This window comes from Ictalurus furcatus, chromosome 2 (assembly GCF_023375685.1).
Source record: "Ictalurus furcatus strain D&B chromosome 2, Billie_1.0, whole genome shotgun sequence".
Taxonomy (NCBI): domain Eukaryota; kingdom Metazoa; phylum Chordata; class Actinopteri; order Siluriformes; family Ictaluridae; genus Ictalurus; species Ictalurus furcatus.
In genome coordinates, this window is record NC_071256.1 from 18,659,121 (window position 1) to 18,681,663 (window position 22,543).

Here is a 22,543-nt window from a genome sequence, read left to right on the forward strand (position 1 = left end):
TTCTGGGCACTAGAGGGCGTGCTAGTTCAATAATATATTAGATGGTCAGATCATTTGCAAGAGTCGATTCTTCAGGCTCCCAAGTGACTCATATTATGCAATATTGTTATTTGCGTTCACATTTTTGGCATTTGGCAGACGCCCTTTGCCAGCGCGACTCACATTTATCTCACTTATACAACTGAGCAGTTGAAGGTTAAGGGCCTTGCTCAAGGGCCCAGCAGTGGCAGCTTGGTTTGCTGGCATTTGAATTCACGACCTTCTGATCAGTAGACCAACGTCTTAACCACTGAGCTGCCACTGCCCTGTTATGACTAGTGATGCCTATATATAACTAAAAATATTCCGGTAAATTCTACTCCACCTACTCTAACAAAAATAACATTACTTTGCACTGCATTATATCAAATATAATTAAATAAACTTTGTCCTGAATCAGAAATGCACTGCAAATATGCATTGACCAAACACATTAGGCATCCCTTCATCAATTTTACTGTCTTGTTGTATCTGTGCTTTAAGACTTTTCCATTTATCGTGATAATTATTTGCTTCTTACACAGCTAAAATTTAAACACACACAGCTCAGGTGCTGAAAACAAGTTTCCAAGTAAACATGTAAACGGTTTCCCAAAAAAAGTAAGAAAGAAAAAGAATAACAGCTCTTATGTGAGTCTGAACCTAAAAGAGTCGGTTCAAGGAGATGATGTGAAAGCATGTAATCTGGTTTCTTTATTTTGGGCCTATTTATTTAATTTTTGTATATGTATTCAATGAAACCATTTCACATATCGTTCTTTGTGATTGTTGGTAAAGGCATGGGGGGAGACAAGTAACCAGCGCACATACACATACATGAATCACACATGCGAGCCGACTCTCAATGTGCAAAGATATTCGGCTAGTTCGAACCTGCGAAACAAGTATTCGGTTTCTGGGTTTTTATTTTGTAGATACTCGTCACAATAGTACCTTCAGTAAAATCCGTGAAGACTGAACGCGGTGACTTGCCATTTGGTAAGTGTATAAATCAACTGGTTATTTTTCTGTTTTTAAAACGTTGTGGAAATATTGTTTCATTAAAAAAAATGTCTCGTGAGTGGTTGCTTGAGGAAATAAAATTGCGTTTAATTAACAAGGCAAAGAAATAGTTTTTGTTAGAGGGAATCACGTATATACAAAGGTTAACCTCAGCTTAAATGTAGTTCAACTGCTAAGGCGAGTGTGGTAATTAAATTTTTACTCACATTTCACTCCTTTTGCTTTGACGCCATTTTAAAAATAAAACAATTAAGAGACTCCACCAATTAACCAGCAAATCATCACACCTTTATTTCAAACCTCGACAGGTCAGATAGACTTACTTGTGTGCTTTAATACTATCTAAAATGAACAAAATTCATTTAGCCCATTTGAAAACCAAATAAAATGTAGTAGCAGCCATTTAAACCCCAGATAAACTTGGTTTAAATATCGAATGTTTTAAATATAAACTGGTATTTCATTAAATTTTGCAAATAATATTACTAAGCAAATGATATCTAGCCACAGAAGCAAATGTTTTTGCTGATGGTCTGCATCTGAAATCATTTAAAAATCTGTAAATGTGTTTTTCTATCAGTATATTAACTGGTTCTACTGAAATTGGATATCTTAAAACCATTGGTTGTCTTTATATCACTAAAACCTCGAAGTCATTCCCATGGGAAACCGTGATATTTCCCCTCTGACCTTTTCCTAGGTTTAGCAAGTGTTAGATTGCAAGAGGATTCTGCTTCACAGGGATGTGTCGTTCACGAATGAGTCGACTCCTTGAACAGATTCTTTTATGTGAACCTTGGGAGGCGACTAGCATTTCAAAAGAGCCTGGTTTGTTTGTTTAGCTGAAAATTAACAAGTATTTTGTATTCACCATGAGCTAATGTCGCTAATCATATCACATCTGGGTTGTTTGGCACAGCATTATGATGTTTTAGATTCGTTTCTAGGGAGAATAGTAAGATGTTTGTTTGACACTGTGACTGCAGCATGAGGATCTGAGTGCAGTAATAATGTTATCTAGTATGTATTGGGGCGGTGAATATATAAGTAATAAAACATTGTGTCGTGCAGGTCTAGGAAAATAATCCATGACACGGCAGTGTGCTTTATGCTTGACATGCGATTGCTCCTATAACAGCACATTCGAAGAGTTTTGTTCCTCTTATTCCACAGCAATTTGTCAATTTTCAAGTTTTTATTTATTAACGAACAAATTGTAACGAACTTCTTTATTTGTTTATAGCTACATTTAATGTTGGTTCTCACCTATGATACGGCAGCTACATACACGAGTCTCTTTTTTTTCCTCTCCCTTGAAGTTAATTAGACAAAAGAGTTTGTCATGTTACCAAGAAACTGCAAAACAAACAAAAACAATCCTCTATCCTGAAGACTTCCTGAAGAATTTTGTCAGAAAACCTGCTCTTCCACAGTGCTAAAGACTCCTTCCATAAATCACATCAACATCTCCTTACAGAAAACTTAAACTCTATGATCATATGTCCCGCCCCCCTTTTCTATAAATAACACATTTGGTCCATCTTCGTTTGTTTATCGTTGGTGTTAGAAGTCCATTTGTATGAGTGGTCAGTATGCATATGATAACGTATTAAAGTGAGCGCAAAACTGTGATTCGAAAAGAACCAGTGATGGAAAATTTATCAACATCCTTCGGATGAATCAGAATTGAGATTTCAACAGCAATGTGGTAAAATCGCAGTTATTTAATTGAGACCAAATGTGATGATTGAGAGAGGCCTAGCTGTAGCTAGGCAGCCGTATTTGTTGTCATCCTGATACCACATAAAAGCAGTGTAAACCTTACTTTTGGGGGTCGGGGTTTCTTCACAAAATATATCTAAGTGGTCACATGTTTACATATTTTGTGTTTCTTTTGTGCCTTTTCGGTAGGGGAAATTATGCGAGGAGGCTACCAAAATGAAACTAACTAGCTAAAAAAAAAAGTGGTAAACTATGAGCGCGTGAAGGAAACACGAGATGTCGCTTTTCCATGAACCTATTCAGTTGTGGGCGGGAACCGGTAAGGATGACTTTCCTCGTTTCCTATTGGTCAACTGCTGGCCACCTCTCTTTTCTTATTGGCTGGTGATTATCAACTGGTCCATGACAACCTGCCCTCTCGAGCAGAAGCCAGTCTCCTAGCGACGTGTTGAGGTCTGAGCTTCCCTGTTTTATCTGAACAGCCGGAATTTATTATTTTCATTTCTTTCTTTATTTTTCCTCCGCTTCAGCTAAACGTGACAGCTTTCCGAAGAGCAGAAAACGTACTTGGTGAGATTTTTGTTTGTTTCGTAACCCCCTCTCCCCCCTCACTTTTGACAGCATTAACTGTACAGCTGTTCTCCATCGTTAGAATTTTTAGGGCTCGCGCTGCCGAACGCAGCGTATACGTAGGAAAAGCAGTAATGTACAGAGAGGATAGATTGTGCACGCGCAGCGAGTCGCGAGCTGCTTCCGATTTGTCCTTATAGTTGAACGACTCCGATTTTGTAAATAAATATTGGACATTTTTTGCTCGATGAAATTAAATAACGTGGTTTATAGTCGTTTAGTTGAACATGTTCGTAAATGTGTCTGTTGATCAAACCTGTCAGAACTGGAATAAACTGATTATTAACTGGTCCTGTTTCGACACAGCTGTTTTTTTGCAGCTAGTCAGCTAGCATTATAGATATTTGTTTCAGAATAGCTGCCAAGTGACAGGATGAATCCGGTCGGAACCGGATCTTATTATTCTCCTCAGTCTGTTTGCTTTTAGAAAATGAGACAAAACTATAGTCATTATTCATTCAACAAGATAAAATATCAACTTGTTAATTAGTGAACAGGATGTCGGTGTGATGTGTGTTTATATAAACCTGCATCTACACTGAGCAGATGTTTCTGTAAGTAAACATTCACCTGAAGAGAAGAGTAAAGCATCCAAAGTGATGCTCATCATAACCTGGAAGATGCACACTCACTGTCCGTCTGTACACCTGCACCTTCATGCAGTTATCTAAGCTAATCATGTGGCAGCAGCACAATGCATGAAATCATGCAGACACAGGTCAAGAGCTTCAGTTAATGTTCACATCAAACATCAGGATGGGGAAAAAGTGAGATCTCTGTGGCTTTAACCGTGGCATCGTTGTTGGTGCCAGATGGGCTGATTTGAGCATTTCAGAAACTGCTGGTCTCCTGGGATTTTCACAAACAACAGTCTCTAGATTTTACACAGAATAATGTGAAAAAACAAACGCGTTGCTTTGCGGCCTCCTCCTCGATTTGCACAGATCTGTCCATTTTAAATGGTTCAGCAGAGAATCGTGTATGTTTTCATAGACCGATTTTTACCAGCGCCAAGTGGTATGTATTATGTAGCAGGATTATTGCATGCCGTTTGTGTTTGCTTCATATCTGCAGAACCGTACTGCACGTGAAAGAGTGTCTATGTGTTCCCTGTTTTAACAACTGCTCAAAAACTGCTTCCATCCTGATTTGCTGATTTATTATTCAGGGCTGCATGTTAACCTTTTGAGCAGGCAGCTCAAGAGGTTGCTTGAAAAGTTGCAGTGCATGGAAGGGATGAGTCATTTCTCAATTATTCGAGGAAGTGGAATTAAAACAAGTCACAAATTGTATGTGGTTTTGATGAGGGCAGTTACAGTTCACTGTGTGGTAACAGCTACAAGCAACGATTAAGGGGTCCAGGCACTTTTTGACCCATCCCCACACCTTGAAGTCCAGAAGCCTTTGGGACCATCAACGCTTGTTCACAAAGGGAAGCAATAAATTTGATGGCTATACAGGAAGCCATTGCTGAGATACTTCCTCAATTCCTGTTTTCACTAGCCCTACAAATGACTGCAAAGCTTTGTTGTTCTACATCAGCTCATGTTGCTAAATTGCTGTATAGGGAGCTGAAAGCGTCCAAATGCAAAATTTCATGAGCTGCCATTGACTAAAAATACAGATCAAATCCCCTAATCGTTCTTTCTTAGATGTTTTTGAAAATGACTGTAAAAATCTCCGAAACTGTCAGTATTTATCACATTGTCGTTACAAGCTGAGCCAAAAGAAAACCTAACGTATGGCAGTATGCCAAAAACAGAACACACAGACATTATTGTGTATGATAACTTTATTATAGGAGCATGCAGCAGAGGCTGCAATGTAACGTAGGACAGTGTGGGAAAAGCAGCAGCCCTGCGCTGAGAACCAGAGGTGCTGTATTGTGTTTTGGAGCGAGTGTAGAGGGACGAAGTTGCAAATTTTTTGCTGAGTTGCAGCTGGATAGAGAAGACATGAAAACTGAACTTGATCGGGTAAAAAAAAAAAAAAAAAATACAGTAATAGTCAGAAGTGCATATTAATCTGTAACTTTAATCTGTAAGTCAGTGGTGAGGTAACGTCTGATCGTACCATGACTAAACATGATAAGGCTTCATTGCATAGGATGAAGCATAGAGATCGTGCATAACCATATTGGCTCGATCTACAGCCCTGCTGTTAGTTACATATTAACTCAATGAGGACTTTGCACAAGTATGTTGTGCACACATCTTGGTGAAGACACGTCCATCATTCTGATCACCAAATTAGAAGTTTAAGTTTAGTCCTTTTTTTTTTTTTTTTGGTTTTGTTTTTGGAGTAGGAATTTGTCACGGTATTACAATTTTGTCAGAGAAAACTATCTTTTAAAGCTTTTTACGCTTCACGACCCGCTACCTCCAACGTTTCGGGTTCTTGTCGGTGTGGTTTCTGTGGCAACGGCAGAGTAATGTTCACCTCTATGAATTAGGAAGTATTTTATCAGTGTGTGTTCTTTGCTCCAAAAACTAATTAGACCCCAAGCTCTTTATCAATAATGATTACATCTAAAGCAGAGGTTCTCAACCATTGCCTCCCCTATCATGTGGCGCCCCCCCATATTGGAGGAGACTGGTATAATGATTATCTATTCTATATAAAATATATCTATATAATAATCTGTTTTGATTTTATTTTGTACTTTAAAAAAAAATCACCTTCATAACTTTTTAAATAATTTTTTTTAAGAACTTTTATGACTTTCCTAAAACTATATAACAGACCGTTATGGAACATGAATGATCAAAAATGTTTATTTGACATGATTAAAGACACTATAACTATTTTGAACAAGAGAACTAGGCTGTAATAACGTGGACTATTTTACATGTAGAACGTGTTGCATAACGTTCGTCTTGCGTTCTAAAAACATTCGCATACGAATGATGTAAATGGGGACAAAAGTCGCGTCTCGTTATCCATGACATTGTTAAATCAATCAGTGGGACATCTGCGCTTGCTTCATTTTACATTCACGTCTATGTCAGCTGCCGTGCGATCACCGGGATGTGCTGCTCCAGATCTCAGCCCCTCACTGAACAGAGCAGACACAGAGAGAGGTGCTAGTGCAGTAGGAAAGCAAGACCTCGTGCTTGCAGGACAGTACTGGCGACATTTGGAAAGTTACTAAGGTTTGTCCAAAAAGTCGCTAGATTTGTCGTTAGGCACCTTTTTTCTGAAAAAAAAAAAAGTCACTAAGTTGGCAACACTAGTCTGCACTGACAGCTGGATAAAAGGCAGGCTAAGCTCTGCCTCTCCCCAGCAAAAAGAAAATAGAGGCAGAGTGCAGGAATGCTTTTTCATTTATGCACATTCTATTTGAAAAGCAATAAAATACACAGAGTACCCAAATGATGCCCTGTCTGTTTTGTGTTTTTTTTCTTGAAATCAATTTGCTTCCCCCTTCCGATCTCTCCGCGCCCCCCATGTTGAGAACCACTGCTCTAAAGCATCTAAAAGGAAAGTCATGTGCTGATGGACACTTGGAGGCAGGGTGGTTTAGTGGTTAGCTCATTTGCCTTGCACCTTCAGTCTTGAGAGTTTTCTGCAGTGTGTGCGCAGAGTTTGCATGTTCTCCCGTGCTTCGGGCATTTCCTCCAGGTACTCTGGTTTTCTCCCTCAGTCCAAAGACATGCGTTGTAGGCTGATTGCCATTTAAAAATTGGCAACATTTAGAAATTGGATGGATGGACGAACATTCGGGTGTTTAATCACAAGGACAGGATGATCTTAAAGATTATTTTTGGTTTGGCTTCACAGTACAATCGGACAAAAATGTAACTCATTATAAGATGAATAAACTTTCAAGTATAGGAGTTTGCCAATGTTTTATGATCTAAGAACGTTTTTAAGCCTCGAAGGAATTAGGGCTGCAACTATCGATTATTTTTGCAATCGATTAATCTAATGATTTATTTTTTTATTGGTCTTTAGGTTATTTTGGGGTAGTCGATTACCCCTTTGGTTAATTTACCAATAAATAATGACTACTGCAATTAATATGTCAATTTTATTGAAATATTTTTTCAGTTAAACAAATATACAAGTAAAAATTTCTAAAATAAAAAAATTACCATTAAAATAATTTTTTAAAGCCTAGATATTGCCAGTCTATTTATTTATCTGTCAAAATAATTTTTTTAATTTTATTTTCCTTGTCCCAAAATGGTCAGAAACATTTCTGAAAGTTTCTCAAATACTGAACTAACTGTAACTACTTGTTGTATTCAGATTGACGTACTTAATCTCTGGATACTCCTACCTCTGACCACATTCAGAAAATTCTGAGCTCTGCCATGAAAGAACACTTCCTCCATGGCCCCATGCCCCAGTCCATGAACTACAAAAGCTCCACACCACTGTAAACATGGCTCACAATAAAGCTTCCTAATCTTTGTGTAACAGGAATGTTTGTCAGGTAATGCAGGTGTTTTAAAATCATGCTGCCTCTTTGCTCCATTTCCGATCAGCCTGTGAGATGAGGTTGTGTAATACAGCAGTGATTAGCATCTTAATGAACCTCAGTAATGGCTCCACCGAGGGGAGAATGTGCTCGTGTTGTTGCTTTTGCCTCTGACTACTCGCGTCTCCGGCTGTGCCAGCCTCCTCCATGCTCTGTTTAGAAAATCGGCTCAGAGCATAAGCAATCACTTATGAGGGTATATGGGTTGTTGTGTTTTTTTTTTTTTTCTTTTTTTCGATCAGCATGAAATGTTTCCCTGGTGCAGTGGAGATCTGCAGAATAATGAGCTCCACTGGACTGGAGTCCCCCAAGCAACAACAAGAGGAGTAAAAAAGAAAGAAATGGTTTCATGCAGCCTCATCTAGGAACAACATCATGCAATTGCCAACCTGCATTGTGATCTGCCGGAGAAGCTATGCGATCTTGCCGTGTTGCGTAGACCGGGCCTCCAGTCCACGGTGTTGCCTGATGCAGGTGGCTGGGGGAGGAGACGTCGTAAGCAGTGTACAATGAAGTGGAAGTGCGGCAAAAGGGCAGGGGTCCATGCAAAACCCTAGCCAACTGGTTCTCCAGTGTCTGCTCTCTGGACAATAAATTGGATTACCTCCAACTCCAGCAGGCAACACGGCGTGAGTTTAGAGATTGCTGCGTCTTTGTTTTCACAGAGATGTGGCTCAGCAGCAGAGTTCCGGACGCCACCATTCAGCTAGACGGGCTCGCCTCATTTCATGCCGACAGAAATGCAGCTCTGTGCGGTAAGGCTAGTGGTGGTGGCTTGTGTGTCTGCATCAACATTGAATGTTGCAAGAACTCGTGCTAGTACTGCTCATCACTGGTGGAGTTTGTGACTGTTAGATGCAGACCATTTTATTTACCATGGGAATTCACCACTTCCCCAACCCCTCAGACGCTCCAAACTGGCTTTGAAGCAGGTGAAAACCTGGCCAGCAGGAGCCATCTCTGCTCTTCAAGACTGTTTTGACATGGCACATGTTCAGGGAGGCTGCAACCAACAACAACTTCACCAACTTGGAGGAATACATGACATCAGTTACCAGCTGAACCAGCAAGTGCATTGATGACATAACTGTCTCCAAGACCATCACCCCACTCTCCAGCCAGAAGCCATGGATGACTGCGGGGTATGTGCGCTGTTGAGGACCCGAGACTCCGCCTTCAGGGCAGTTGACAAGGCAGCCTTAAGAACAGCGAGAGCCAAACTGTCCCGGGCCATCAGAGAGGCAAAGCGCGCACACGCCCAGAAAATCCACAGTCACTTTACAGACAGCGGCAACACACGGTGAATGTGGCAAGGCGTTCAGGCAATCAGCAAGTACAGGACAACATCACCCGCATGTGACAGTGATTCCTCCCTCCAGATGCACTGAACAACTTCTACACTCGGTTTGAGGAGCAAAATGAAGGGACGACTTGGAAGACCACACCACCTACCAACGACCAGGTGCTGTGTCTAACCACAGCTGATGTGAGGGAAAACTACTCCGTCAACCCACAGAAGGTTGCTGGACCAGACAACATTCCTGGCAGAGTGCTCAGAGTACTTCAACATCTCCCTGAGCAGCATCATTGTTCCAACATGCTTCAAGGCCACCACCACTGTCGCCGTGTCGAAGAAATCTTCAGTGTCCTTCCTCAATGACACTTGCACTCGCACCCATCATCATGAAGTGCTTCGTGAGGCTCGTCATGAGGCACATCAAGACCCTGCCCCCCTCACTGGACCCGCTGCAGTTCGTGTATCGTCCCAAACACCAAACAGATGATGCCATCGCCACCACCCTACATCTGGCCCTCACCCACCTGGACAAAAAGGACACCTACGTTCGAATGCTGTTCATATACTTCAGTTCAGCAAACAAGAACTTCAGTTCAGGAGCCATTGAGAGAATCTTGAGCTGCATCACTGCCTGGTTCAGAAATTACACTGTATTGGATTGCAAGACCCTTCAGCAGACAGCGAGGACAGCTGAGAAGATCATTGGGGTCTCTCTTTCCTCCGCCATAGACTTTTACACCACATGCTGCAGCCGCAAAGCCACCAGCATTGTGGACGATCCCACACACCCCTCAAACTCCTTCATCCTCCTGCCGTCTGGAAAAAAGGTACCGAAGCATTCGGGCTCTCACGGCCAGACTGTGTAACGGCTTCTTCCCTCAAGCCATCAGACTCCTCAATACTCAGACCAGACACACAGACAGACAGACAGACACACAGACTCATACTGAACTGAACACCATCCCACTCCCCTTGCAATTTTTGTACATTTCTGTACTGACAGCCTGTATTTTTGCTGCTAATGTACTTTATAAAAATATTATCTTCAATTTCTTGTCAGCACTATACTCTTTACCTGGCTGCTACCGCAATAACTGCTATGTCCACATAAGCTAATCTGCTGAATACTATGTCATAGAATGTTTATATTCACAACATTTTTTAAAAATATATATTGTTTTTATCTTTTTGCACTACCTGTTATATCGGACACATCCACACTAGAACTGTGTACTGTTCGGAACTACGCTGTCACTTAGTGTGCCTATTGTACTGTCTTGTGTTGTTTGCACGTACACTTTTTATGTAGAATGTGTAGGTCTTTTTTAATTCTGCGTCACATGAAGTTAATGTGTTGTTTTGTGTAGCACCAAGGTCCTGGAGGAATTTTGTTTCGTTTCATTGTGTACTGTACCAGCTGTATATGGTTGAAATGACAATAAAAAGCCACTTGACTACAGGGTAAGACCAGTCAATTTCCCTACTTCATTATATATCTTAAAATGCATTTTTAAAGAAAAGTTATCTTCAAAGGACTACTGTAATACCCTCCGGTGTAATTTCTACAAAAAATTAATTTCCACTGAAGACATTTACCAGAAGCAGTTCCTGCCATTCTACAGTGAATAATTGCAAGCTATAAATCACAGAAGACACACTTAATATTACTCTGGGTTGTTCCAGGGTCATGTGACTGATGACTGATTTATCTTTGACATATCTGCAATGGTGAAAATGTTTGTAACTTCTGTTTGATCACTGCTATACTGTTCCAGTTATACTGCAGTCTCTGCAGTCTCAGCTGTCACTCAAATACTTCATTTAAAACCAGTTCAGACACTTGCTGCATCTTAAGCCATATAAATGACTGGGGCTTGTGTAGTGCCTCTGTCAAGAACTGGTTCTATCCAGTCCAGACGAGGTGGCTTCTGATAACACGAGCAACTAGATATTTCCTGCCTGAGCCGGCACTGTTGCGTAACTGTTTCCCCCAAATGTGGAGCAGAAGGAAGACACACTCAGTGCCTCCTGCTGGGATCGAGAATAAAGATGCTGACAGTGACAGGCCCCTACAGTGTCTAATGCCACGTTATGGAATTCAAACACCATTCCCTAATTCCACGTTTATATGATGAACTGAGAGTGACAGGCGGGATTGGTTAGAATTCCTTCAGGAGATGGTGACAGGATGACGAGGGAATGGTTAAACCTTCAGCAGGAGGATGAGGGATTGGTTATAAACTTTCTGCAGGAGCAAAAAATTTTCAAGCACATTCATATACAAATTACTTTTATTTCAAATTTGACACAAGTGATAAACCGGCCACTCTTTGCTCTACTTTATAGAAAGCTCTAGAGAGAAGGTTTTTCAGTCAAAGCCTAGTTCTTGACTTGCTATTAGGAGAGTAATTTATTTGCTGTACTATAAGGAAGCAGGAAAGAAATCATCAGCCTCATTAACTCATCACAAAAGCCATGCAAAGTGCTTAAAGTGCTCTCCATAAAGCCATTCTTTATCCTCAGTGCACACACTGAGTAAGCATATGGTAGACATGGCAGGAATCAGGATTCCCTCGTCATGAGGCAAGTGCTGAGTCCGTCTTGTTTAACCCAGATGGCGGTGGGTGTGCGCTCGCATGTTGGGAGATTTAGCGGCACCTCGGAGCGTTGGCATTAGTCACCATCGTGAAGTGTCAGCAGTGACGTGGCTCTTTGAGGAGTCTTCTGCTTTCCAATAATAGATCCGTATAAACAGACTTTCCCAAGACTAAAAGTGGCTCCTAACTGACTGGTTAAAATTTGATATGTGCAACATGACCATGGAATATATGTATATAATAAATGGAGTATAGTTTGTATATTGTACGAAGATAAGTTTTCAGTAAAGTGAATCATTTTGGATTCTAGAAATGAGCACGTTATTGTCTGTTTTGATGATTCCCGTTCCTTGTTGTACCATAAAAAATAAATCTCATCAATAATAATAAAATATCATAATAAATCAAAGCTTTACTGGCTTTTTTTCCTTGAATACACTCATCACCGATGGCTGTTATTGATTCAGCAAAGAAAAGCGCAGCGTCTAAAAGAAATGGATTCATTTAAAGGTGGATCAATCCAATTTACACACGTTCAAGTAAAGAAAAAAAATTGCTTCTTTTATTGGGGTTACATTGCAGAGTTGTAATGAGGGCTTATGATTACCCATTCAGTTCATGCTAAAAATAAAATTCACACATTGTTGGATATTCCTTTACCTTGTTTGGAAGCTAGAAGCAAAATCTAGCCCGCATTATTACTGCATTTAGTTTCACCTGGACCATCTATTTAGAGGACTTTTTTTCCCAAATTAAACTACTGTTTTATGAAGTGAATACATTGTCTTCACATTTTCATCCTGACACTATACAGAACTTTTAAATGTGTTCAGAAAGACATTTCTTTCCAACAGATTGTGTGTGAAATATTATGTGGTGCGTTTAAAATGTTATGTAAGTAATGAAAATGGTGATTCAGTCCTGTTTTTTTTTTTCCTGTTTTTCATTGGCTAATAATTTTTTTTAGGTTAGATCGATACGTTAAGAACACAAGAACATTTCTTAGTTAAATCTTTGCGTCTGTATTTGCTAGGATAGTCTGGTGCGTTAAAAGAGCAAGATCTTGTACCATGAGATTTGCTGAGACAAAAGAATGAAGAGAAAATCGGTTATGTGGATATTTTTTTGTTTTTGTCGCCCATATCACAAAAGTAAGTGAAGCTAAATGTACACACTTTACTGTATAAGGTGTATTTTTTGGTTTCAGTTCTTCAAAACAAAGTCCTCACAAAAAAATGGAAACAAGCAGAATTTTCTAATAATTTAATCATTTGTAGTATGCAAGTAAAGTCAGGAATAGGATCTTTTAATTTGTGCAGAGGTGATTTATTTCTTTCTTTATTTATTTACTTATTTATTTTCTGATCTTGTTCTCCTTTGCTTTATTCCACAGTTGTGAAAGGCAGTTGCTCTGAGCCCCTGTCTCTTTCTCTCTCTCTCTCTCTCCCTCTCTCCCTCTCTCCTTTTCTAAGAGCTCTACATGGCGCTCCTCAGCCACCACCTGACACTCTCCCTTAGGCGGAACCTGCGCCTTGTGGCTTCAGGTAAAAGACAGAACATATCAGACAGCATGCAGACCGATACAAGAGTCATAAAGCATCATAAAATCAAAAACATTTCCTTGAACAGAGTTTATGGTCTGGATTGACTGTTAAGGCAACACAAATGTAATTTAAAGAGATGATGGTTTATCAAGCAAGCACTTTTCCCAGTGAAACTCCATACTTTTATAACACGAAGACCAAATCAAATGTGTGAGCGAACGTAAAGCATTTAGGATAATTTATTATCCCCCAGGGTGCAGATATGTCAGTCAGACAGCTACGAAGACCGTGTCTGAGTTTGAATATGATGCTCCATCCATGAAGACTCCTGTTCCAGGGCCCAGGTCAAAGGTTTGATCTCATCATCATCATCTTTCTTTTAATACATTTTGTTTTTCACTCTGGTAGAGAAAATATTTGCATTTTTATTTTTTTAATAAGTCAGTCGTCCTTTCACGTTAATATTAAAACCGTTTGTTTGTTTCTTGCTGGTCCTACAATGCATCGTGCAATATCCAACAGTTTTTTGCTTTCGTTTTTCTGTCTTCCTCTCTTAACAGGAGCTGACAAGACAGCTGGGAGAAATTCAGGTCAGCACTGCATTTCACTCAGAAAGCTGAATCATGTACGTTGTTATTGCATAAGGTTTATAGAGGAGTTATAAAGTCAGCAGATTCGTCTGTGGAAGTTTGGCAGCCGGACTAGAGGTCATCCGGGTCACACACTCTGTTGCTTATATAACCTTAATATACCCCTCATTACTCCAGCTCATAGTTCATCACTGTGTGTGCTGTCTTACTCAGGACTTCTCATTTGTTTTTCTCACCTCAGCAAAAGTGATCCGGCTTTCTCCAGGTCTCTGCGGTGTGAATAAGAAGGCTGTTTTGAGCTGATAGTCAGGGATGAAGTTAACAGCACAAATGTGCTCATGTGCAGCTCATGCACTCATGATTGTTTCTGTAATACAGTTGCAATCAAAATTATTCCACCCCATTGCAAATTAGGTTTATTGTTCAAATTTACAGACTTTCAGTTGTTTGCAATGAACAAATCAAAACAAAAGTAATTGAAATAGAACAACGAAAGCTTCAAATGGTTTCCCCAAATTCAACTTGGCATTGCGAATCAAACCTGATTCGCAATCGGGGTTGAATTATTTTGATTTCAACTGTATACTCACAGTATAGTGATGATCTTTACCACTGTGTGTGAGGTCTGTGAAGCGCTAAGCTGTCAACGTTCACATATTCAAGCCAGCAGGAAGCAGAGAGAAAGGGAGCACAAAGAAGCAGCCTTTGTACACTAGTGTGTGTGATGTAACGGTTTAGACTGGTTCCAACTGGTGTGTCCAGGTTATGGGCATGTTGCAACACAACCCTGATTCAGCCTGTTCTTTCAAAAGTCCAAATTGTTTAATTGTAATATGATTGCGTTTATTATAGCAATGCTATCACAGACACTATTGCTCTTTGTCAGGAGAAATGTAGCTGAGCACTGCTGATTTTCATCATATAAATCTCCACCCCTTATTGAGACATGAGGCCCCCCCCCGTTTGTTTGTCTGTTTAATAATGTGCAGGGTCAAACCAAACAGCAACAGCCGAGCACCCTTATTTACTTGACTCGGTTTAATTTGGTTGCTTCTGATTGGTCAGACGGTGTTGATGAATAGGTTTATATTAATGCGTTTGTTTCAATACGTTGTATTAATACGTTTCTATAACAACAGCTCATTCACAGGGATGCCATTGCACAACGGACGCCAAACATAATTTATTTTTAAAACGTTGACATGGTGATATTTTCTGTAAGTACATGTTGATTTAACATTTATGGAAGGAGTCTCCAGTGTCAACACTTTGTAACAGTCAGAGGTAAAACTTTGTTTTCCAAATCTTCCTGAGTTTACACGTGCAGTTTCTCTAGCTGTGTTCATTGTTGGTTTTTTTATTTTGTCTCATTAACTTCAAGAAAGAAAGAAGAAATGCTGGTCAAGAAGTGACTGTTTATAGGACACATTGCTGCCATATAAATCAATCAATCAGCATTTATTTCCGTAGCACATTTAAAAACCAAAGTACTTTACACTCCCAAATTTACATAACATACATACAATAAAACACTCAAAACTCAACTCATGTAACTGTAAACGAATAAAAATGTATGAAACGTCCTGTCAGTTGCGGTACAATGTGCGGTATAAATCACGAGAAAAGGTATCTAGAGTATAAGAAAAATGTTTGTGTACAGCTAGACCAGTGATTCGTACAGTGGGATCCGGAGACCTGTAGGGATGGCACGCAGAGGGTCTGAGATTTGGTCATTTTGTTATAGTGGTGAATCGCAACCCACTATCAATTATTACATGTATCACTGAGCTCTTAGAGTTATTCGCCTGTTTGACTTGACACTTGAGCTGAATGGGTTTAATCCAAACCTCAGTAACTCAAAAACAAGTCGGCCTTTAAATCATAAAGAACATCTAAGATCTAATGTGCTCTGTCGGTGGAAAGTTCAAGAATAAAAAGCTCTATGGTTTCAATAAATATCTGGACTATTACTGTAAATATTTAAGTATTGTGTGTAATATTTCAGAAGTTTAGGATTTTGTTCATAAAATAAATCTGCGCTAAAGGGAAAACAGTTATCAAAACATGCCGAGTTTCTAAATGTAAGTCTGTGAATCTATGATCTGTTAATTATGGCTGTGTTAAATAAAGAAAAATAGTTCTACTGAAGTATCAGACATTGTAAATATTAAGTAATCACTCACTCATTTTTATTTATTTTGTGTTTGAGTACAAAATAAAGCATCACTGCTATTAATGACCGTTAAACTCAGCTCTTGAGCACTGTGTGTGTCATTAGGCCATAAAATCAGTTTGACGTATTGTAATTAAACTGCAAAGTGCTGATGTGGGAAAAAATCTCCCTGTTCGGTTTGGCTGTCCTTTTAAACGTATCCTCGGGTGTAGAAGGATGCTGACGCATCAGATACTTTAAAAGGCTGTGCGGAATCTTTGGAAAAATTTCCACAGAGCTAGAGAAGTAGCAAACAAAGAACTTAATCACGTATGGCTTTTAAACACACCGTGAGATGTCATATTTATGAGGAGATGCAAAAAAAGTTTCAGGACACCACAGCACTCATCCCATCTTCATGCTCTTTTTGTCTTTTCATTTCACAGAACGTTGGCGCAATTAATTTCTTCTGTAACTACGAGGAAAGCCGGGGAAACTACCTGGTGGATGCTGATGGCAACCGAATGCTGGATCTGTACACACAGATCTCCTCTGTTCCCCTGGGTACGTTCTGTGATGGCAATTTTGTACATCAGACTACACTTGCACATCAAACTCGAACAGTAAACTCATTATGAGCATCTGTGATTGGTCAGATGTTTCAACACACTTTTCTATGAGTTGCTGAATGTTGCTCTTTAATGCTAGGACGGTTTGACCTCCATGTAGTGGATGTCAGTGAGCAAAAATGCATCTAAATGTAAAGTTCACACTACATGAGACTGTTGAGAGAGGGGATGTTAATAGAATTTTGAAATGGTGTTGTGGGAGTGTATAGTGTGTCTACCTAAATATCAGTAACAAGAAGGATTTACTGTAGATAAATAAAATACAAAATGCGGTAACGTTTATAAAACAAATGATGATTTTCTTTCCAACACAAAAAGAAAAGCCAATTTTTGCCTTTTTACAATATTGCAATAAATATGATATATTTACAATACAAATGTTTTGTATTTTTGATACGAGTATTATAGCAGAGGGGTGGGGGGGAGAGAGTGCATAAAGACAGCAGTTTCTATAAATACCCATTTCTCCAGCTCTCATAGCTGAGTCCTTTTCCAGATCAGTATCAGAAAACATGACCAGAAGAGTGTAACTGACCACAGAAACAGTATGAGAGCAGACATCTTGGATGAACAGAGTTTTCTATCATTTTGCGAAAAATGAGAAAAGATTACCTTGGGGACGAAAGCTAATGATAATATGATAAACAGACTGTCCTTACTATTAGACAAACTCAATAGCTTAGGTGTAGGTGAAGAATATACTTTGAAGAAAGCATCTGGAGATTTGGAAAAAGATTTTCAGAGTGACTACCAAAAATGATTCCTGTTTTGATCGTGAGAACTGTAGCAAAAATCTATAAAAGTCCCAGAGTACTATAATCACACACTATAATATGTTTGTGAGGTTTCGTCTCTGGCGATCCATGCTGGAGCATGTTGTTTGTTAGCCTTTACGTTAGCCGTGCCGGCTGGGAGAATTGAGGCTGACTAATGAAGCGTGACTGACTGCTAGAGAGGTGCTGCACAGCAGAATATTCTCCTCTCCTCTGTCTACACTGCACTTATAACCAGTATGTACAGCATCCGCTATACAGTTTGATCTCCGTGACAGCACATAGTCATTGGGTTGAGCAACGATCCTTTTAATATTCTATCAATTCTGACAAATTGAGTGAGCTCAGACCTCTCTCTCTGTCTCTCCCACTACCTCCTTATGATACTTGCAGATATGATGAGATTCATTTCTATTTCAACATCATGAGAACAGACAGAAATGAAGAGCGTAATGAGGTCTTTGCATTATTACAGCACTGCCCCAGCACTATCCAGCCACTTCACACTGTGATGTTTATTACGACCAAGCTGAACGCTGATTTGTGCTCTTGTTATCCGAGAGACTGAGCAGTTAAGCCGTGCTGACAGAACGCACTCAGTGAAGAAATCTCTGTTTCGGAGCAAAACGCGAGAGCAGACTTTACATCTTTCCACTGCTCTACAAGCTTTACAAAGCTCCCTAGTAAGCGTAGGGTGCACTACGCGGGGTGTTTAAAGTGCTAGCCGACGTTATAGCCCGTGCTGGTGTCATTTCTTATCTCTCTTAAACATCCAGAGAAATAGTCAAGGGCTGTTATTATCTCTAGAAGCGGCCTCAGTAAATTTGTAGAGGCTGAACAGTAATTTAGATAATTGTACAGAATGTGTAGGTTCCTGCAGTACTCGTTTTTGTAAAGGTGCCAATAATTTTGGTGATTGTATGTTGCATGTTCCAATGACCAATGCTGCAGATGAAAAGTGCTCATCCGTCTGTCAGAATTTCTTCAGCTGCATGCACAGGGAAAACACGCACACACACAGACAGACAGAGACACACACACACACAGAGAAAGAGGTCAGTGCACTTCGCTGTGTATACATGTGCATGTAATATGAGAGCAAAGCTCTCTGACCCCCTGAGGGGGTGTGTGTGGGGCATAGAGAGGTCTGGTGTTCCAGATAAGGCTGTGTGCTCGTGATCACAACAACCTCCGTTCACCCCAAGCCGTTAGCTTAAACCTTCTCTATATAGCTATCTAAAGCGTCCCTTAGCTTAAACCTTCTCTATATAGCTATCTAAAGCGTCCGTTAGCTTAAACCTTCTCTATATAGCTATCTAAAGTGTCTGTTAGCTTAAACATTCTCTACGTCTTCACCCTCTCAAAGCAAGGATAAGCACCATGAAACAATATGAGGAATAAACCTTGAGAAGAGCCAGACTCAGAAGAGAACCCATCCTCATCTGTCTGGAGTTATTGCTCTTTTTTTCCTATTCTCTCGTGACAGCTGATTATTTACTCCTTGTTATTTTTTTTTTTGGATTATTGTTTTTCCTAGTTGAACAACCCTCTCTTTTCAATTAAAAAAAAAATACTACGAGTACAAAGGCGAGTGAGAGAGCCTGAACTAGTAATCATAATAATAATTGTTCCACAAACAAACGTTCCATGGACTCGGACCGTTTTTCTTTTTAAGAAAAACAATCAAAACGTTAGAATATTGGAGACTTTAAGAAGATCTAGAACCATTCATTATTTGAAGCATTATAATCATCACTCTACCTTTTTAACTTCAAGATAGCATGATTTTAAACCAAATGGAGACAAGTATCAACATTATTTCCACTGCTTTTAGCCATGTATTTAAAAGTTCATTGGGCCAAGTTTGTGAAGATTAGGATAGGATTTGAAATGTTTTTTTGTTTGGTTGGTTTTTTTTTGTTTGGTTTTTTTTTTTTTTTTTGCTCTTTTTCAAAGACCAGCATTGTTTTTTTGCACACAGGAGAATAACCTGACTGTGCTGGGTGCTAATAGATTTCAGATAGAGACGGAGTGATGGAGCTTTGGAGACTGTTTACAGAACGACTGACACAAACGTACCATGTAAACACAAACATGGACTGTACCAGGGTTTCTCCAAACAGATTTTCTCACTCACATTGTACACTCGTGCTGAGGCCATGACGTAAACTATTATTTTTGACCATGTTCTACATATTTTTCAGGTTATTTATATATAAGTTAGGAAAAAAATCGACTTTTGCACCTTTAAAACTGTAGATTATCAGGGCGCTCAGAACAGAATGTTAGTGAGGGACATTGCAGCTGTTTGAATTTACTGCTGATCTGTTTGCAGCAGAATCGGTTCCTGTCCTTTTAAATTTTAAACAGATATCTGAACAGATGCAATGAGCACGAGAACATCGCTGCTGATAATACAGAAAGGAAGCAGTGGCATCAAACACCTGCAGCCATTCACAGCACACTGACTTTAGAAGAACTTCTAGAAATCATTACATCATTCTGGCAGAGGGTTGTGTAGAGGAAACGGTCTCTGCTGGTGGTTAGAGGAACTGCTGGACCAGCGCTTATATAATCCAAACCAAAGTCCAAAAAAAAGGCAGTTCCATCTGGTTCACGGCACTGCTTTTCACACACCGTGGCACATTCCTGTGAAAACCTGAATCAGCTATATTAGGAGTTTTCATTACATTATACAAGACGTTTGAAGATTAATTACATAAAACACATTTAATATTTGAATAGAAAATCATTGAGCCTATAACTTAAGTTAACTCATAACTTGCTTTCACGTCCCAAAAATTGCAGTAGGTTACGCCTACACGAGCAAATATCATAATTATAATGTATACGGTTTGTTTTTATTTATTTACCCATAACAGTGTTATCTTATTCAGTCTTAACAATCCCAAATGGTTTCCTGTTCACCAGTTACATTAAAAAAAAGAAATTCCTTGCTAACGTAGGATGCCATGTCTACATCTCTGTCCGTTTGTCAGCTCTCTCTCATCTGGTGAGCTACCTTCTTCTAAATAATTTACATAAACTTGAGTGATCAGGATAAACCACAAGAAGGGGAGTGCTTCCGGAGCCGAGCCCGTTGTTTAATCGAATCTGCTTGTGCAATAATTTGCATGGTCCACGTCTGACCTAGGATACAACCTGGCCCTACATAGTGCACCATAAAATACTATTTCAGCTACAGAAAAAGAACAATTTTATTAAGAAAGGGCACGCAGGAAATGAACTACACCTAATATCGTAAATGATGTAACCGCATTAATTGCTGTTGATAAAATATTTGCGTCCGTGAATACAGAAGAACCTTCCTTGTGGGATTTTGTCTTTTAACATTTATTTGAAATTGCCACGACATAAGCATACTTTGTTTCTTTCTCATTTTAGAAAAGTACAGAATTGAATCAATTTCTGAATAAAATTTTTTTTAAAAAAGATGATGCATATTAACAAAAGGATTACATTTGTTGCACATTATTTTCACATTTGAACTCTGCATTTGTCTGGGAATCTAATAAGAAAGCAAGCTGCTGAATTAATAGAGATGATTATCTGTCTGAAATGAGTTGAATCGCTACAGAATTGACCTTTGGACATGATTTGCTTCAGACGCTGCTTAGCAGGCATCACTACTGTCGTATTTACAGGAGTGTGACGCATCGAATCAATTAGACTCTCATTATCTGCATCTAATATTCTTCACAGCCTCCAGACTAAATATGATTACTGCAGCACGGGGATTGTTTGTTCAGTACGCAGCATATGGATATATAGAATATTACCTGATCTGGCGTTCCCGCTCGAAAAACCAAAAAAAGCCAAGGGTTAGGGTTACAATTGAAGTCTTTCGTTGTTTTAACATTTACGTTGTGATTCTGTACAGGTTATAATCATCCCGCTTTGATGAAAGCGCTTGCCAACCCCAACAATCTGGTAAGACGACATTGCATTATGTTTGTTACACAAATAGTGTGTGCATGCGCTAATGTAGTCAAGCATGAAGATCCTCATATCCGATTGTGTGGTTTTTTCCCCCCTTTCTGTTTTCTCAGAGCGCATTTGTCAACCGGCCAGCCCTTGGAATTCTGCCACCTGAGAATTTTCCTGAAAAGCTGACTGAAAGTCTGCTATCGGTGAGAACTTATTTAAAACACAGCTTGAGTTCTAATGTCTGTAGCAAAGGAACAGCCACGTTGGAAACATTCAAGTTTGTATGTGTCTAAAATGTGAAAAATTGGATTAATTCTAGCAATTGCCTGCAGCTTTTGCGGTCGCTGAAATAGCCTTTGTGCTTCAAAGGTATTTTTTGACAAAAATAACACAGTAATCATAGCAATAGACCTCATTTCAGAGGGCGTGATCACCTCAGGACTATTCTCGTAAGTACATTTTGTTGATAAACATGGCCAAGAACCAGAAAGAGGCAAATTTACTCAAAGAAGACCAACCACAGATTTATTTTTAAACCCTAGCTTGTTTAATAATATTGAAAGACACCATTCTTGCATCAAAAAGCTAATTTTGCCACAGTGTTTGCCTAGTTTCCTAAAAACCAGTTCACAGAAGTGCAGAGAGTCAATCAAATTCTGAGGATTCTGAAGCTTGTGGCTAGAAAAGTGTACAAAAGACACAAGTCCATGGGTCGAGCATCTGATCCTGAGACTACCTCAGGACCATCTCTAAAATCTCCACCTTGTAAACATATTGATCTAAACAAATGGATTAAAGAGATACTCTGCCATTTACCAGCTTAATCTAATGTCTAAAGGATCTTTAGTGTGTGTGATGATTACATACAAGAATTTCAACATATTTCCCTGCACTGAGAAAACAACACCCAGAAAACAACACTCATTGCTAATGGAAGTCTAAGAGCAGCTGTTAGATTCCTCACGAGATGTTTTGAAATACAATGATAATTGAAAACTACAAATAAAAGTGTGACGATGATATGTTACAATCTTACTACTTTACTAACTTTAATTTAACTACATATTCTTATCACCCTGGTAGACATTGTAAACAGACTGTGTGTGGTCATGATAATGAATATGAGAATGACACTAA

At 39.4% G+C, this 22,543-nt stretch overlaps 1 protein-coding gene across 1 annotated transcript in view; it reads left to right on the top strand.

Moving 5' to 3' along the window:
• Positions 1–3,184: 3,184 nt before the first annotated feature.
• The window catches only part of abat (4-aminobutyrate aminotransferase), a 32,878-nt gene continuing 13,519 nt past the window's right edge, over positions 3,185–22,543 (top strand). Inside the window, exons 1-7 of the mRNA XM_053651916.1 lie at positions 3,185–3,333; positions 13,164–13,314; positions 13,568–13,665; positions 13,875–13,904; positions 16,503–16,620; positions 21,360–21,409; positions 21,529–21,609. Of these exons, the coding sequence (XP_053507891.1) occupies positions 13,251–13,314; positions 13,568–13,665; positions 13,875–13,904; positions 16,503–16,620; positions 21,360–21,409; positions 21,529–21,609 (441 nt within the window). The 5' untranslated portion in view covers positions 3,185–3,333; positions 13,164–13,250. The remainder of the gene's footprint in view (positions 3,334–13,163; positions 13,315–13,567; positions 13,666–13,874; positions 13,905–16,502; positions 16,621–21,359; positions 21,410–21,528; positions 21,610–22,543) is intronic.